The sequence below is a fragment of the Cynocephalus volans genome, chromosome 2, assembly GCF_027409185.1.
Source record: "Cynocephalus volans isolate mCynVol1 chromosome 2, mCynVol1.pri, whole genome shotgun sequence".
NCBI lineage: Eukaryota > Metazoa > Chordata > Mammalia > Dermoptera > Cynocephalidae > Cynocephalus > Cynocephalus volans.
The window spans coordinates 139,550,662-139,567,417 of NC_084461.1; the positions used below are offsets into that span (position 1 = coordinate 139,550,662).

At 44.6% G+C, this 16,756-nt stretch overlaps 1 protein-coding gene across 1 annotated transcript in view; it reads right to left on the minus strand.

Moving 5' to 3' along the window:
* ADAM19 (ADAM metallopeptidase domain 19) overlaps positions 1–16,756 on the minus strand; it is an 86,541-nt gene that overhangs the window by 18,737 nt on the left and 51,048 nt on the right. Inside the window, exons 7-12 of the mRNA XM_063086356.1 lie at positions 16,439–16,504; positions 12,000–12,071; positions 7,727–7,893; positions 5,713–5,797; positions 4,240–4,379; positions 20–197 (exon numbers count right to left, since the gene is read on the minus strand). Coding sequence (XP_062942426.1) covers positions 20–197; positions 4,240–4,379; positions 5,713–5,797; positions 7,727–7,893; positions 12,000–12,071; positions 16,439–16,504 — 708 coding nt within the window. The remainder of the gene's footprint in view (positions 1–19; positions 198–4,239; positions 4,380–5,712; positions 5,798–7,726; positions 7,894–11,999; positions 12,072–16,438; positions 16,505–16,756) is intronic.

Here is a 16,756-nt window from a genome sequence, read left to right on the forward strand (position 1 = left end):
CACTGTCGTGGCCCCTTACCTCTTCCTCCCCACAGTCACACTCTTCCCCATCTTCCAGGTACCCGTTCCCACACCTCCGGCCTCCATACAGCGTTCTGGTGTCTGGCATGTTGGACAGACACATTCCACCACCTGACTGCAGGTACCTGTCCAGCTCCTTCCTGTTGCATCCATTGAACACTCTGGGAAAGGGGTGCCTGGCAGAGCACAGGGCTGGAATTAGTTGAGAATCTGAGCATCCAGCAGCCAGAATAGCTGTAACTCCCGCTACCCGTGAGGCTGATTCCACCTGGACTCAGACCCCCCAAGTCATGCACATACATTATGCCCCTTTGGAACATTCACTGACACATGAATATAGAATTTTTTCACCCTTAATGATGTAATATTTACCACCTCATAAGGTTTTGTTTTTCTCACTTTGCATGGAGGAGTTGTAGTGGATTGAATTATGTCCCCCCAAAACTCCCTGAAGTTTGAATTGTGTCCCCCAAGTTTTATGTGTTAGAAACTTAGCCCCCACTGAGACTAAGAGGGTGTGAAATCCTATTATTGTAATTGAAGAGTGGGGCCTTGAAGAGGTGATTGGATTGTAGGACCATGCAGTAGTGAACGGATTAAAATTGGTGATCAGGGGTGTGGTTCTGAGGGGTTTAAAAGAAGAGGTGAGTCTGTCTCTCTCTTGCTCTCTCTCTCTCTCTGCTTCTACCATCTTGCCATGTGAGACCCCTGGGTCACTGTCACCACCACCAGATGGACTTTGGACTTTCTGGCCTCAGAAACTGTAAGCAGTAAATTTCATTTTCTTTATAAATCACCCAGTCTCAGATATTCTGTTATAGCAACACAAAACTGACTAATACAGAAAATTGATCCCAGAGAAGTGGGGTGTTGTTTATAATAAATACTTGAAAATGTGGAAACGGCTTTGGAACTGGGAGTTGAGGAGAGGGTGTAGGAGTCTGGAGGACTCAGAAGACAAGAAAACCAGGGAAAGTTTTAGAGACTGGTTACGTGGTGGCAAGCAGAATGCTGATAGAAATATATGGACTGTAAAGACCATTCTAAGGTGGTCTCAGATAGAAATAAGAAGGAGTTTTTCAGAAACTTGCACAAAGATCTCTCTTGCTGTGAACTAGCAAGGAATTTGGCCGCATTCAGTCCATGCCCTAGGACTTTGCGGAAGTTGAAACTTAGGAGTTGTGAACCAGAGTGCTTGGCAGAAGAAATTTCTAAGCAGCAAAGCATTAAGGAAGCTGCATGGCTACTTGCAGCAGCCTGAGTTATGATGGCAAAGGCACGACATAAAGCCAGAATTTAAAAGGGAAGCACAGCTTAAAGATTTAGAAAATTTGCAGCCTGTCCATGTGGTAGAGAAGAGAGCATGAAATGGTGCAACCCAGTGACCATTAGCTAAGAAGATTAACACAAAAGAACGGGATTATCAAGAGAAGGGGGGAAAAGGCCCTGAAGGCATTGCAGAAACCTCTGGGGCCAAACCTTCCATTTCAGGCCCAAAGGCCTAGGGAGACAAAATGGTCTTGGGGAACAGGCCTGAGGCACCCTCCATGGACTCACCACCCAGGGCCACCTCTAGAAGCTGCTTCCAGCACCAGTTTCCCAGCTGCTTTGGCTGCTCCAGCCATGGCTAAACTGGTCCCAGGTGTGGCTAGGCCCACAGCTTTGGAAGATACTAGCCAGAAGCCTTGGTGACGTCCACATGGTGTTAGGTCTGCAGGCTTGCAGAATGACAGAGCTGTAGAGGCTTGGGATCCTCCACCCCGATTTCAGAGGATGTATGGAAAAGTCTGGGGGCCCAGGAAGAGATCTGTCGCAGGGGCAGAGTCACTGCAGACAATCTTCGCTAGAGTAATGCCAAGTGGAACCACGGGGTCAGTGTTGCAGCAGAGGAACCCAACAGTGCCATGCCTAGTGGAGCTATGAGAGCAGGACCACCATGGAGACCCCAGGCCTGGGGAGCTACCAGAGTGGAACACCAGACTGGGAGTGCTAAAGTGTGGCCTGAGACCAGGAAAGCCATAGGAGCGGAACTGCCTGAGGACTCAGGGACCCGACCCCCATGCCAACATGCAGAGAACATTGAACATGGAGTCAAGTTACAAGATTCACCAGCTTTGAGATTTAATGCCTGCACTGCTGAGTTTCAGACTTGTTTGGCACCTGTTACTCCTTTCTTTTGGCCTATTTCTCCCTTTTGGAATATGACCCCTATGCCTGTCCCACCATTTTATCTCGGAAGTAGATAACTCATATAGATTTCACAGATGGGACTTTGAAGTTGAAACAAGTTAAGACTTCAGCGATAAAATCAATGTATTTGCATGTGAAAAGGACATGAGTTTTGGAAGGCCAGGGGTGGAAAGCAGTGGATTGAATTATGTACCCCTAAAACTCCCTGAAGTTTGAATTGTGTCCCCCAAGTTTTATGTATTAGAAACTTAGCCCCCACTGAGACTAAGAGGGTGGGAGGCCCTATTATGGTAATTAAAGGTGGGGCCTTGAAGAGGTGATTGGATTGTAGGACCATGCAGTAGTGAATGGATTAAAAATGGTGGTCAGGGGCATGGTCCTGAGGGCTTTAAAAGAAGAGGAGAGTCTGTCTTTGTCTTGTTCTCTCTTTCTCTCTCTGCTTTCACCATCTTGCAATGTGAGACCCCTGGGTCACTGTCACCACCACTAGATGGACTTTGGACTTCCCAGCCTCAGAAACTATAAACAATAAATTTTGTTTTCTTTATAAATCACCCAGTTCTGTGTATTTTGTTATGAGCAACAAAAACGGACTAATATGGGAGGTATCAGAATCAGAAGCAGCAATTTCTGCCCTTTGCATGAAGGGGGTTGTAATAAGTAAAGGGTTATAGGTGTGTTACAACAGGTCTCTTGAGCCTTAGAGCTTAATGTAATATCAGCCAACCCAAACTTTTCTTTCCTGAAACTGATATCTGGTGGATAATCTCCGGGGACAGAGGACCATGCCAAAAAAGGCCAAGATCATAGACCAGTGATCTGATCTCTGTTCTAAGGATGCAAAGAGCACTCTAAACTTAACCAGCAAACGAACAAAGGCATGGTCTTTGTGACAAGAGTATGAAAGATCCTGGGTCCCACGACTGGGAGAAAGAATGAAAAGTACCACCATTTCGGTCTACAAAGGGAGAGTTATCTTGCTCCCAATTCTCTAAACCAATTAAAGGTTAAACACTAGAGAGTTTCTTTCAGTGGTAAAGTATGCTAGGAGGAATTGGTTACTAATAATTGCTAGACTACTAAAATTTGTGAATAATTTAAAAACAAACGAGTAGTAATTCATATAACTTGCTACCATTTGTCTACAGATAATGCTTTTTAGATGGGAAGAGAAAGGGGTGGACTTAATCGTGAGCTCTTATGGATTTCAGCATCACCTGTGGAGGTGTATCCCACACGTCAACATCATCCTTTCTGTGTTACAGCCAAGAAGTGATGACCAAACGCTGAATACTGGCACTCCAAGAAAGCTATATGTCTCAGAAAGCTATACCTCTCAGAGATGCTGGAACGCCATTCTCTAAGAAGCACAAGTGGGCCCTAATGGTTTGGGGTGAGGGAAAGGTCCCACCATGATGTCTGCCAGGTCCTGGAAGAACCCAACGTTTTGTGCTATCTGTGTTCAGACACCAGAACATAAGTCCTGTGAAGAAACTCTAAAATTCTCCTTCAGAGGCTCCAGTTTGAAAAAATCCACCATGACTACAAGGAGATGTAGTTGCCTCGTCCTGGTCCCTCGTGGTAAACGCAGCCTGCAAATTCCCTGAGGAGCCACTGTGGGGTGTGTGGATGGTCCCCTGCCTTCAACTGGTGCTGGAGGCTACATCAGAGCTTTCCATGAAGCTGGGATATGACAGCACTGATCAAACTTTCTTGGGATGAGAGGATTAAGGGTTGCGGGTGTGATCAAAATGGGTTCTCATCAAAAATTCATTAAGTACAAAAAGACACATGTGATCAAGCCAAAGACACCAGCACCAAACTTCCTGCTAGAAACCTAGTGCTTCTTCCATATACTCGCCTTCTTGATCCTCTTACAATTTCCTTGTTGCAAAAACCACTTTTCTCTGAGGCCCCACCAGAGGGATGACAGAGGCTCCCTGGGCCCAGCCAGGGAGTGCACTTGGGTGGCGCTGGCCAAGCATGCCCTACCCTCCTGCCCACCCTCACCCATCGTGATCCACTCACCCAGTGGCAGCCGCCATGATGCACCCGCCATCAGCTGCGCTGGCCGAGCAGCAATCTGCAGTATCGTGGCTCATGCCGAAGTTGTGGCCCATCTCGTGGGCCATGGTGGCAGCCACGCCGATGGCATTCTCAGAGTGGTCCTGCTCGGGGAGAGAGCCGAGGTCAAGGTCAAGAGGATAGCTCTGCTTCCCTCCCCACTGCCCCATCCCTGCCTTTTCTGTAGCCAAGACTTGCAGCTCCCCATGATTCTGCCACCACTGAGCAAACAGGCTCTCCATTCCTGCTTCTGACAGCAAGTCTAAAGTCGTGGTCATTATTAGGAAATTAAATGTTTAAAAGCTCGTATTTCCCAAGTTCTAGAAGGTTGCAGACCATGTCTTACCCATTGATGAATTTCCAGACCAATAATTACTTTCTGAATAAATGAAAGAGGAGGAATTTTTCCTGTTCTTCATCTTAACATATTTATCTCTCCAGTATGTAAGGGGATTGACATAGGAAACACCACCTTGAGTCAAACATAGGGTGCAATTGGCTCAGTGTTTTCTGAGAGGTATATATGAGGGAAACTTCAAAAAGCTCATGGAAAATAGAATTAAAAGATAATATGAATATTTCCATAACCTTTTTGAAGTACCCTCTTATATCCCAGGCACAGCACTTGGCATAGTGTTCAATGCTTAATAGCCAGAAGCAAAAGCCAAGAAAACAGAAAAGCAAAAACCAAAAAAAAAAAAAAAAGCTAGCAGATCAAAAGCAGCTAAAAAAGATTTGCTAACACTAGGTGTGTTTCTTGCATTATTTCATTCTTACTCCAAGATTATAAGCTGTAAAATTATCTCTACTTTAACCTGAGGATGGCTCATTAACTTGCCCACAGCCATAGCTGCTCTTTGCACCTAGTCAGTTCTGACTCTAGAGCCTGTTGTCTTAAACTTTATGCTACTTTGTCAATAAACATAGAACGAACAGCGGGATGGAGAAATGGATGGCTAGCAGCCTCTTTGATAGCCACTTCCCAGGTTAGATATGAACAGTCAAAACATTCTCACAAAGTCATAGAGAATTTCAGAAGAAGCAGTAATTTCCTAACCATGACTTTGAGACAGGCCCTTGTTCCATAATGACATACATAACAACACAGGACCTGGAATAAAAACACTTTTAATCTCTATTCTCTTACTATTCCCCAGCCTATGGTTTGGAACATATGAGAGATCTAGTGATGTCTTCATGTAATTGCTTCAAGATTCTTCTGAGCTTGAAAATCAGGAATAAACTACAGTAAATGAAAATTCACCCCTGGGTACCTCCATCTTTTAGAATTAATGACTTTGATTTAAATAATTGTCCTTCTTGATGTCAAAGCTTTTTTTCTGCAATAATATCAAATTATTTTTTAAAAGATGACTTCCTGTCCTGCGAGCCAGCTTTATTGCATTCTGCAGCACCAGCAAATGGGCTGAGACTCACCATGTTGACCCCTCCAGATTGGTACACGGAGCACATGGCCATGAGGGGGGCCAGGCCAATGGTGGTGCCGTGGAAGGACATGCCGCTGCAGGGGGAAGGAGAGAGATGACTCAGGCGGGGGCTGACAGGACTGCTGCAATGTGCCCAGGAGTGGGTGGCCATCACGGTGTTCTTGGCCCTGCTGACATTCCCAGATCATTCCCAAGGGAAGAGGCCCTAGTATCCGGGCTGACTGGACACCTCCCAGGTGGCCACGCATCTCACTTCCTCTCACCTACTCCCTCACTGCTCCAGAGTGACAGAAAGAGAGAGCCAAAGGTCACTTCTTCCCACAATATGCCCATAGTCAATTCCATGGAAGGAAATGGGCAGGGCTCGCAGAGCTGCATCCCATTCCTGCTGCACAGGAAAAGGTCAGAGGGAGGGGCCAATGGGGGGTGGCACAGGTCTTGACTCCGAAGTGAGCCAAGCCCACTTCCGCCAGCTGCTGCGGCCCCCGGCTCTGTGTGTGTGTCTTGAGGGGTGAAATGGAAGGACTGCGACAGCAGCTGTGGGGCTGACGCTTCATTCCCACATCACTCTGGGGCCGAGGAAACAGCTGTGTCCCATCAGGAGCCTCACAGAGTGCAGCCGGGTGCAGGGATTAGCAGTTTCTGCCCTTGTTTTACAATTGTGGTCCTAATCAGCCAACAGCCAGCTACATTTTCTCCAGTTTAACACATCCCCCTCTCAGCTGTATACCTCCAGGATAAAGGAGAAGAAGTAAATAAAATACCAGTGATTTTGTGCATGTCACAAACATGTAATCTATTTAAGGGGTCTATATGGAAATTCATTATGTAGTTCTTATGTCCATGTTTGTCTTCTCACTGAGAACATTTTATCTTTGAAAGTGAGACTATCTTACTTGTTTTGGGATCACTAGAACCTAATATAGAATCTGATGCATAGTGGGTGATTAATAAATGTTTGCTGAATTTAAGGCAGACTTATCTTAAGAGAAACAATATGCAAAGAAATATGAAAGATAGATATCAATCAGCCCAGCTGGTTATTTTATAAACTTAGACATGGCTTTCAGGAAGTCCTACTGGAAACCTAGATTTAAGGTCTTGTCCAAAGCAGGATGCCATACTTCCAAAGTTCAAGACAAAAGTTTTGGTAACCAAAAACTCTTTGAGGTGAGTTGTACCGTCATGAAGTAACCACTCATAGCCCAGGATTTTGGAACAGTTATTTTCCCTGGTTTCATTTAAAGGGTAAACCAAGGTTTAAATGCTTGTTGACTCAGAGCTATACTTGTATTTAGGGAACAGATGAAAAATGGTTTCATTATCTATATGCCTTCTGTTGTAACTGTCTCAAAATACCTGTGGAAGTCAACACTAATAAACAGCAAAAATTCACCCTTAGAAGACTGTTGCGTACCACCACGACTTCCATTGTTGTCTGTTCTTTTCTCTCCTGGACTGATGAAAATCCAACACAATCCCTCCCCAATGTCTCTCTCCCACCAAATACACAGCTCCTGCACCATCTGCCACTAAGACTACCTCAGGTATTCAGGCCTGAGCCCCCTGGGAACCGAGTGAAGGACGACCCAACGATGGCCCCTCTCCTGTGCCCGTGTTGGGGGATCAGCTCATGTCAGAACAAAGTGCCAATATCAAGCCCCTTAGAAAGTCTGTTTCAAAGTGGCCCATGACCAACAGTCGCTTCCCTGATACACATTCAGCTATTTCAGATGCTCAACTGATCGTGGGTAAATCTAATTCTCTCATGTAGATTGTAGACACTTCTTAGGACTGTTACGACTCCTAGGTTTTTAAATATTTTCCAAGGTGTGCTGGGTATAAAGCACGTGTCTGAGAAATGCCTGATTGTCTGGGCCAGGGAATCAGGATGGCCTTGGACAACCTACACTCAGCACTGGAGAAAAAGAGGGGTAAGCTCTGGGCACAAAGAGGCTTTGCAGCCAAGGCCAGCGCAACACATATGGACAAAGGCTACTCACGTGATTAACTGTGCGTTGTCATGGCTCTTGTGGGTGAGCAGCTTGCGCCTCCAACTGAGAAATGACCAGAGGGTAGAATACGGATTCTCCGAAACTTCACACATATTCCCATGAGTCCACACTTCCAAGCCCACAAGAGCAATCCGAATGTTCAAGGATCGGTAAAACTGAAAGTACACACAGAAAGGCCAAGTATCTGTCAGCACCTCCTGGGATTTATAAGGCCCTTCCTAGCCTAAGAGATCAGAGCACAGATACCAGATTTCTCTTCTGCCCTGGCTCCAAGGGGAAGAGGAAACAGCTACTATTGACATTTTTCGGAAGGGAAAAACGAGATCCTGAGAGAGGTACACAACATTCTGGTGGCAGAACTGGGGTGACTTTGCTTAGAGAAGAGAAGACCGAGATAGTACATAAAGTTGCTCTCAAATATGTACAGCGCTTTCATGTGGAAAAAGGATCAGCACTGTTCTGTGTGGTCCTCAAGCAGGGCTTAGGTCAACAAGTAAAACAAACAGGAAGATAAATCTCATTTTAAAATAGAAGAAATCTTTCAAACAAAGCTGGTCATAAGTAAGCTAAGAGCTAAATTTGCTGTCTTCTGTAATAAGCACCCGTGGTCTGGCTGTACCATATTCTCTCCTAATTCCTTACATGGCCCTTATCTTTTTTATACATATCGAAAAAGTTCCCTTGTATATAGATTTTTTAAAAAACAACTTTATTAAGGTATAATTTATACACCATAAAGTCCACCCATTTTAAGTATACAGCTCACTATATTTTAGTAAATTTTTCAAGTTACAAAGCCATCACCATAATCCAGGTTTAAAATACTTTCATCACACCAGTAAGATCCCTCATGTCCATTTATGGTCATTTCCTATTCTCACACCCAACCCCAGGCAACCATTGATCTACTTTCTGTCTCTAGAGATTTGCCTTTTCTGGAATTTTTTACAAATGAAATCATACAATATATGGTCTTCTGTGTCTGGCTTCTTTCACTTAGCATAATGTTTTTGAGACTCATCCATGTTGTAGCCTGTATCAGTCTGTCATTCCTTTTTATTGCTTAATAATATTCTACTGTATGGATATACCAAGTTATATATGGATATTTTATTGTAAGATGTCTCTCACTCATTTTGGAAGTAGATGAGTATAAATGACGTACACATAGATAGGTGTGCCTACGCCCAAAAGTTTGCTTCCCCACCCCTGGAGGCACTCAGATTTTGTCAAGGATACCATGAACAGGTTGCAAGCTTTAGACTGTAAAGGTCCTAGGTAATCTTCAGAGTTCTGTCCGACCTAGAGATCCTGAAATTTTATAAATGAGGCCTGACCCTCAACCTCCCTAGAGCTACATCTGACATTTTTGACATGGAATCTTTCATCTCATATATATATATAAGCAGGAGGAAAGTTTTCTTTAAAGCTAAGCCATTGAAAGGCTAGGCACAAGGGGTTCTTTGATGGGTTTCCCCTAGAGACTACTGAGCCAGTGACTTTAAAAAAAAAAAAAGTCCCATGTCTACAGAGGTCACATGAGCAGGAGATACTATCTTACTCCAAAACTGGCAGGTACTTCCCAGCAAAAAATAATAGTGGCACCAATGTTTATCAAGTGCTTTCTATATACTAAGCACTGAGGCTTAGAGATGTTAAGGAACTTGCCCAAAGTCTCAACAAGAAGATGGTAGAGCCAGGATTAAGGCCCAGAGTATAACCTCAGAGCCTATTCATGACCCTGTACTGCTCATGTGGGGGGTAGTTACACAGCCACACAATCAACCTACCCCCAAGAACTTATGGTCTAAGATGGACTCCAGATTCTGCAAAATATCAGTTTATTTCTATGGAAATTTTGACTTTCCTTTTTTGTGCCACATCTATCCTTAAAGAAAATAATGGGCTCGGATTCTAATTCAAATTTGCTTCACGGGAGGGGAGCTTTCTAAGGAAGTAAACTTGGCTTCTTCACAGTTAAGGGAAAACATATTGGATTGGGCTCATGATTCAGCAAATTAGTACATTCACTCCAGATTTAGTTCAACAATGGTTCTGTTCAAGTAGCTGGGTCAGCAAGCTTCAGGGAAGTGGGTGTGCCTCCCTGCCAGCCTGCATTGACCAACATCAGCTACTGAAGAGCAAACCAAGACTGGACAGACTGAGAAGCCAGCAAGACCTGGGGCTTCATAAGAACTGATGCCTCTTTTTTCCCTCCACGTTTCATCAGCACCCTTGGTTCCATCACCCAGACCAGATGAAAAGTTCACTAAAGGAAACCCAGCCATGTCCCCCATATCCCAGTTCTCCAGAACAATAGATGTCACAGGGGTGCTTGCAGGGTCTGCCTCAGTATTCCCCCTCCCTCTCTGCCCAGATAAACAAGCTTTTCTTGTTTTCCCAGATGTTGAGTATTTGGGTTGTAGGATCATTTAAATGTTATTGTTGAGTGAGTTGGGAGCTAGAGAGAGGACTGGACCATGTCCATAGAGTCCTTCCTTCCAGGAAATGCCAGTGTTGGACTTTCACCTAACTAACCTGTGTTTCCAGAGCCATCCAGGGCAGAAAACCTGGGGCATAGAACCTGCCTCCTGATGACTTCAAAACACTTCCAAATTTGCTTGTTAATCTCTAAAAAATATCTTAAATTCTCTTCTTCATACTCTAATATTTAGAAAAAAAATTATTTCCCCTTTAGACCTGGGATCATGAATCCCTAGCAGGTCCAGAGTTAAGCTTCAGAAGTTTTATGAGTGTCCTGAAATTGTACAATTAATGTGATCAAATTCTCAAAAAGATGTGACAAATTAAATTTAACAGAGTTTAACTGAGTGAAGAATGATTCAGAATCAGGAGGCCCCTAGAATCAGAACAGGTTCAGAGGGACTCCATCACTGCCATGTGGTTAAACTTTATAGACAAAAAAAAGAAGGTAATGTACAGAAAACGGGAGTGAGGTACGGAACAGCTGGCTGCCTGCGATTGGCTGAGACTTGGCTACTTGTTACAAGAGTGGGTTACAGTGTTTATACATCAATTAAGTTATAGCTCACTATGTCTGAAGAAACCTTCACGCCAAACTTAATTTAACAATTCCCCCTTTAGGCACTGACATCACTCTGTGCCATCATTATAAATGGACTTATTTGGTCTCAAATTCCACTGGGAAATAGCAGAACCATGGGACTTAAAAGGTGGGATCAGGGAAACAGAACAATAGAGGGGGAAAAAAGGATTAGCAATAAGTCATTTTTTCATAAGGGTTAGAGCAGAAGGGACTTCCTGATTATGCTGGAATCTCCTGTTTTCAGGGTAAAACAATAACTGGTCTGCTAATCTGCTTTGTTAAAGTTTTAGCTGGATCAAGTGGCACTTAACATGAGTGATTCCATTTTGGTTTGGTTTGATCTGCTGGGGACTAGTGAAAGAGCTCAGTCCAAAACAATGGCTTCTCATAATTTTTGTTTAACACCTTCTTTCTTTCATACATATAAAGTATTTCCAAGTCCCAGACCAACCTGTTCTAGTAAAATTCAAAAATTAGGGTATTTCCTTTGGGCATGTAATAAAAGGTCCTGACCTAGGAAAGTTAACCATTCACACAGCCTTCCTAAGAGACAAGAACTAATTGTAGGACAGGTTTATGGATGCAGACTTAACAAGTTGGCCCCAAACAACCCAATTCTCAGCTTTTAAGGCTGTGTACCTCTCCTACCCTGACCTACCTACCTCAATGCCCTCCCAGGTCAGAGAATCCCTGGGCTGTATGCCTGGAAGGAAACTTGAAGAACCTTAAAGGTTCTTAAACTGGCCTCCTCCATGCCCTGGGTTCTTTGGGAGCTACTGCAGGGGTGAGAGGAAGGGGTCAGAAGACAGAGCTCTGGGTCCTCACCCCTGCTTCAGCCTGGAGTAGTCTGTTTTCATCTGACATGTACTAGACATTGGCATAAGACTTTATTTTTACAAAAAAAGAATTCCACCAGAAAAATAAAAATAATCAAAAGCCATTGATTTAGGCCAACCCCTCTATTTTATAAATTAAAAACAAAATAGAAAAGGAAAAAAACCCCAGCAACCCAGAGAAGATGAGTTACTTGCCTAAGGTTACATAGCTCAGGCCTTTGTTATGAGCACCCCGAGCCTCTACAGCACTATTCATTCCTTTTTGGAAACAGGCTGGGTGGCCAGTCCAGCAGAAGACAGCTCAGGAGCCATTCTGAGGTGCCGGCACCTTTCCCACAAAGTACACACCTGGTCTCACCTTATCAACATAGTTGGCAACCTCCATGAGCTTGTGTTTGGTGGCGTCCTGGTCCCGTCGATTCTTCTGAAACTAAATGCGACAAGCAGAACCAGGTGAGACCCCAGAACCTCTCCCAGGACCCTTCCTGTGTCCCATTACTTGTCACTGAATTTGTTCTTATTTTTTTCTGTCTTCTATGAACAGTCATTTTTATGCAATTGCCTTCCCTACCATGGTGACAGCTCGTGGAGGGCAGGACTTGGGTCACAGCCATCTTGGTGTCCTCAACTATTAACTCAGTGCACAGCACATAGCAGGCATGTAGTAACTGTGCAAAGAACTGAATTGTCTTCCTCTAACCCTTGAAGTAAATCTTATTTTATCCTTCAAATTACAAAGCCTCTGGCAAACTCCCTCTGGGGCTTAGAAGAGTAACTGATCCAATCCTAGCCTTGGTCATCACCCCATCATGAAGCCACCATCACTCAGAACTCACAAAGCTGCCCCACATGCAGACAATCAATGCTGGTCAAATTGTTGCTGAGCACCTTTTATGGGCAAGGCATTGTGCTTTGCACTAGGTAGTACACAAAGAAGTGTGAGATCTTGGTCCTAGCCTAGAGGAGCTTTGATTAAAACAGAGAGAGGACCAGAAATAACAACGATCACTCCTCTGTTTAAGGAGTATACAATTGAAATGAGCTGAGAAAACCTGCTGAGAAAACATGCACAGAAATAACCGACTGCGGTGGGAGGCCCTGTGAACGATACACAGTTGGTACTGGCAACAAGGACCATAAGATATTGACAAATAAGCTTCATCTTGCACGCCACTCAGATTGACTGAACGTGCCTTCTACAGGAAGAAGAATTCTGAAACTGCATCAGACTAAAATCAGACATTTCTAATCGAGCACAGGAAAAAGTGCTGTGCTCTATTAGAAATGTCTGTCATGGGTACCAGAAGAAAGACGTAGTAGTATGAATGCCCTATATTTACCATTCCTGCCCCAAAAGGATAGACCTCTATCAGCCGCAACGATGAAGGAAAGCTTCGCAATGTAAAAATAAAATTTGCTGTAACTGCAACTTAAATTTGCAAATGACAGGCGTGTCCTGTACGCTACCATTGTTACACAGAATCTAGGCAGCTATTTGATCTACCTTAGGTACACACTATATGTTACTTCAATTCCAAACCTTCAAGTCCTTCTTCCACCCCATCCCACAAGACTATCCTAGCAAGAAACAAAAAGAACAGCCAAATAAAACACCCTGGGATATTTATTTGGCTCGGGGTGTATCCCAGCCCTGAAACAGGGAAGAAATCCATTTCCCATTCTCCCAGTGCTTTTGAACACTCCTGACTTCCTCAGAACTGTCACTCACCAGAAGAGCAGCTTACTGTCCATACTGCTTTCTACAGAGTTAACTTCAGTGTCAGACCCTGTGACTTAGACCTTTCCAAGGTGTTAATCCAGAAGTTTCTCATTATAGAGTTTTCCCATTTCTAAACTGGTCTCATGGCACAGAAAGTACTGCAGTATTTCCATTTTTTTAGTAAATATTTATAAGAACATCAAGGTCATATTTCATTGCCTTGCATATATATATATCCTATCTTCAAACAACCGCCCATAAGACCACCATAGTTTAAGCAGTGCATCTGGTTGTCCAGAACAGTCTGAAGCAGGAATCAGCAAACTTTTTCTATAAAGGGCCAGATAGTAAATATTTTAGGCTTTCTGGGCCATACTGTCATTCTCATAACTATTCAACTCTGCTGTGGAAGCAGCCATGGATAATACCTAAACCAATGGGCACAGTTGTGTTCCAGTAAAACTCTTTTTACAAAAACATGTGCTGGGCTGGATTTGGCCATAGGATATAGTTTGTAGACCCCTGGACTAAAGAAAGAAATATCTCGACCTCACATTTTCTAGGGTGACACAGAACTATCCTTTCCCAGCTACCCCACATTCTGTCACATCATGAAAGCTCTTCTATCCCCTCTGACAACTTCACACCTTATCCTTTTTCCCCCTTGGATTCCATGGAATGAATAAACAGGGGACCACTCAAAAGCTTGCTTGCTTTTACTGCTGACAACTCTCTGGGCAGCGGCACTGTGCCTTGTTTTCCCTTTCTATCTCCACTGTCTGCTCTGAGTCCAGCACTCAGAGGACAAGGCTGTCTTGTCTCAGCACCAGGCTATAAATCACGCATAAGGTAGCCAGCTGTCTTCCCGTCCTCTCAGATTAATTGATTGTCAGGAAGATATTTCTGCCTGCAGAGGAGCAGAGGCCCCTGGAAGAGGCAGTGAGAGAGCTGGTGAGGGGCTGACTCGGGAACCTGTGAACCCAGCCTGGCCTGTTACATCCCCACCCACCCCCTCACGTGAATCACTCAAAGCCTTTGGCGGAGGGGTGCCCAGGACCACTTTAGCTGCATGAATCACAGCCACATTGGGAGCCCAGGTCAGGAATGCCTGTGCTGCTGAAGGGCTCTCCTCTGTCACAGGAAGATGGCTCTAGGCAACCCCACAGTCCTGGAGGCACCCTGGATGCACACGTCTTCTCTTGGGGTCTTGCTGTGACCCTGGAGGTCAGGAGACTGAAGATGCCTAATCCCTGCCCCACCCCCACTTCTTGGCTTCTGGAGACTCACACCCAGTGACCCTGCACTGAGATTCTGCTGGCAAGACTGCAAGGCCAAAGGGGAGCAACACCCCACCTTTAAACTAAAGCGGCACTACATTCCCATATGTTAACTGTTAGGGTCGCCAGGAACTTTCATCTGATCAAAGGATTCTGTGGCTGAAAAAAAAACGGCTCAAAACCCCCTGTATTAGATGGTCTTAGATACGAAGCTTAAAGGCAAAAATGTCCTAGGGTCTGAGGAGCTCAGCTTCCTTCTGGCAACCCTCCCACTATGGGCAGTCGTGCAGGGCAGGGGCTGGGGGGTTCCTTCCTCCCACACCGTGGAGCATCAGCTGGCTTTAAAACCAGCTCTGAGTTTTACTCTCCATGGCATTCCTCCATTCTATATACATACTAGTCTTTGGAGAGGAAAAAGAAGATACAGAAAACACACACACACACACACACACACACACACACACACACACACGGGGCTGTCGGAAAAACCAATACCAACGTCAATGAAAAAGCTAAACTCTGCTTAAAGTGGAACACAATGTTCCCTTGGCCTGGAATGCCCTTCACCTCCACTTCTCCACTCAGTTAACTCCTCCTTGTCCTTTAAGACAGCTCAAGGGCCACCTCCTCCTTCCGGCCTGAAGTCTAGTGCTACCTGGTGCTACCTCCAGGATCTGTGCTTTGGGATTATGGACTTGGTAGGCCTTACAATGAGGCCTTTTGGGGAGCTGGTAAACCATTTGGATGGGGTATGAGACAGACCAGGGCTGTGATGCATTCTGCACTCCAGAGAGCCCCAGGTGAGCATGCACAGTGTCAGAACACAGTGAGGGCTCTGCTCATTCTGATGTTCCAATGTGCAGAAGACACACTGAGTCATGAGTTGAGTCACTACATAAAGTGATAACTGGAGGGAACATCTGGCTAATTGGGGTGAATCTGGGTTCTGTGGGCCTGAACCCATTCCCCAGGTGTCAGCTTCCACATCACTGCCTCAGAGAAGCTTTCCCAGTTTCCCAAAACTGTGTTGGATCCTGCATTAGATGCACTCTCATCCTCCCTAATGGTGCACCTTGGCAGTTTCACACAGGAACTATAGACTTTTTGTGCTATTACTGCAGACTCTGCGATGCCAGGGGTGGGCGTGACCTCGTGAGAGCTATATCTCCAACAGTGCTTGGCACATAATAGACAATCAAGAGATTGCTGAGGAATAAATAAGATGTAGAAGTGAGTAGATGAGTGTCCATCAAATCTTAGAATCTGACTAATTGGAGGAATGTGCAATTAAAAGCTAAACTGCTACTCCTTTGAATTTGCATTTCTCACAAGTTCCCAGGCACTGCTAATGCTACTGGTCTGCAGACCTCATTTTGGGAACCATGGCTTTAGGTCTTCATTTGGCATCAACATGATTATAAAAATGAACCCACACATGGGCAAGAAAATGAGAATATACTTATTATCTTCGCAAAAAACAGAATTTTAAAAATTTCCATAGAGATTTCATGGACCCCCTAAGAATAAACATCAGAACCTAAAGGTCTTTGGACCTAGTTTAAGAAATGTTAAGCCAGACAATTATCCTGACTTTCTATCTGATTGATAACATTGAGCTAGGAGAGACTTTTCTTGGCTTTTTTTCCCAACTATGTTTAAAATGGCAAAAAGGGCCCTTGGTCAGATTTAAAGGTCAAAATCATATGAGAAACTGGAGAGAGATGAACGTGTGAGCACTGCCCTGAGCAGTGAAGCCTGGGATGGAGGGATCAAGACAGCACTTGCCCTGCTCCCACTCACCTCTGCGTAATCAGCCACGAGGTAAAGCTCCACGTACTTCATGGAGTGTAAATCTTCTCTTTTCATCTAAGAAAGAGATATAAGCAGATCAGAGCTGTAGAAATGGTGGACTTGGCCTCATTTCAAAAAACTGCTAAGAAATAAAGCTGGTTAATAAGCAGCGGACTGCCTTACTTATTTAATCCTTGGACTCCAGGGACAGTCCTGGCTGTGGTCACCATCACCCTCACTAGCACCTTCCACCCACCATCTGGTCACTGCTGGAGGCTGCGTGGGGACCCTGGATCAAGTCTCTATTCTCAAAAAACAATGAGCTGG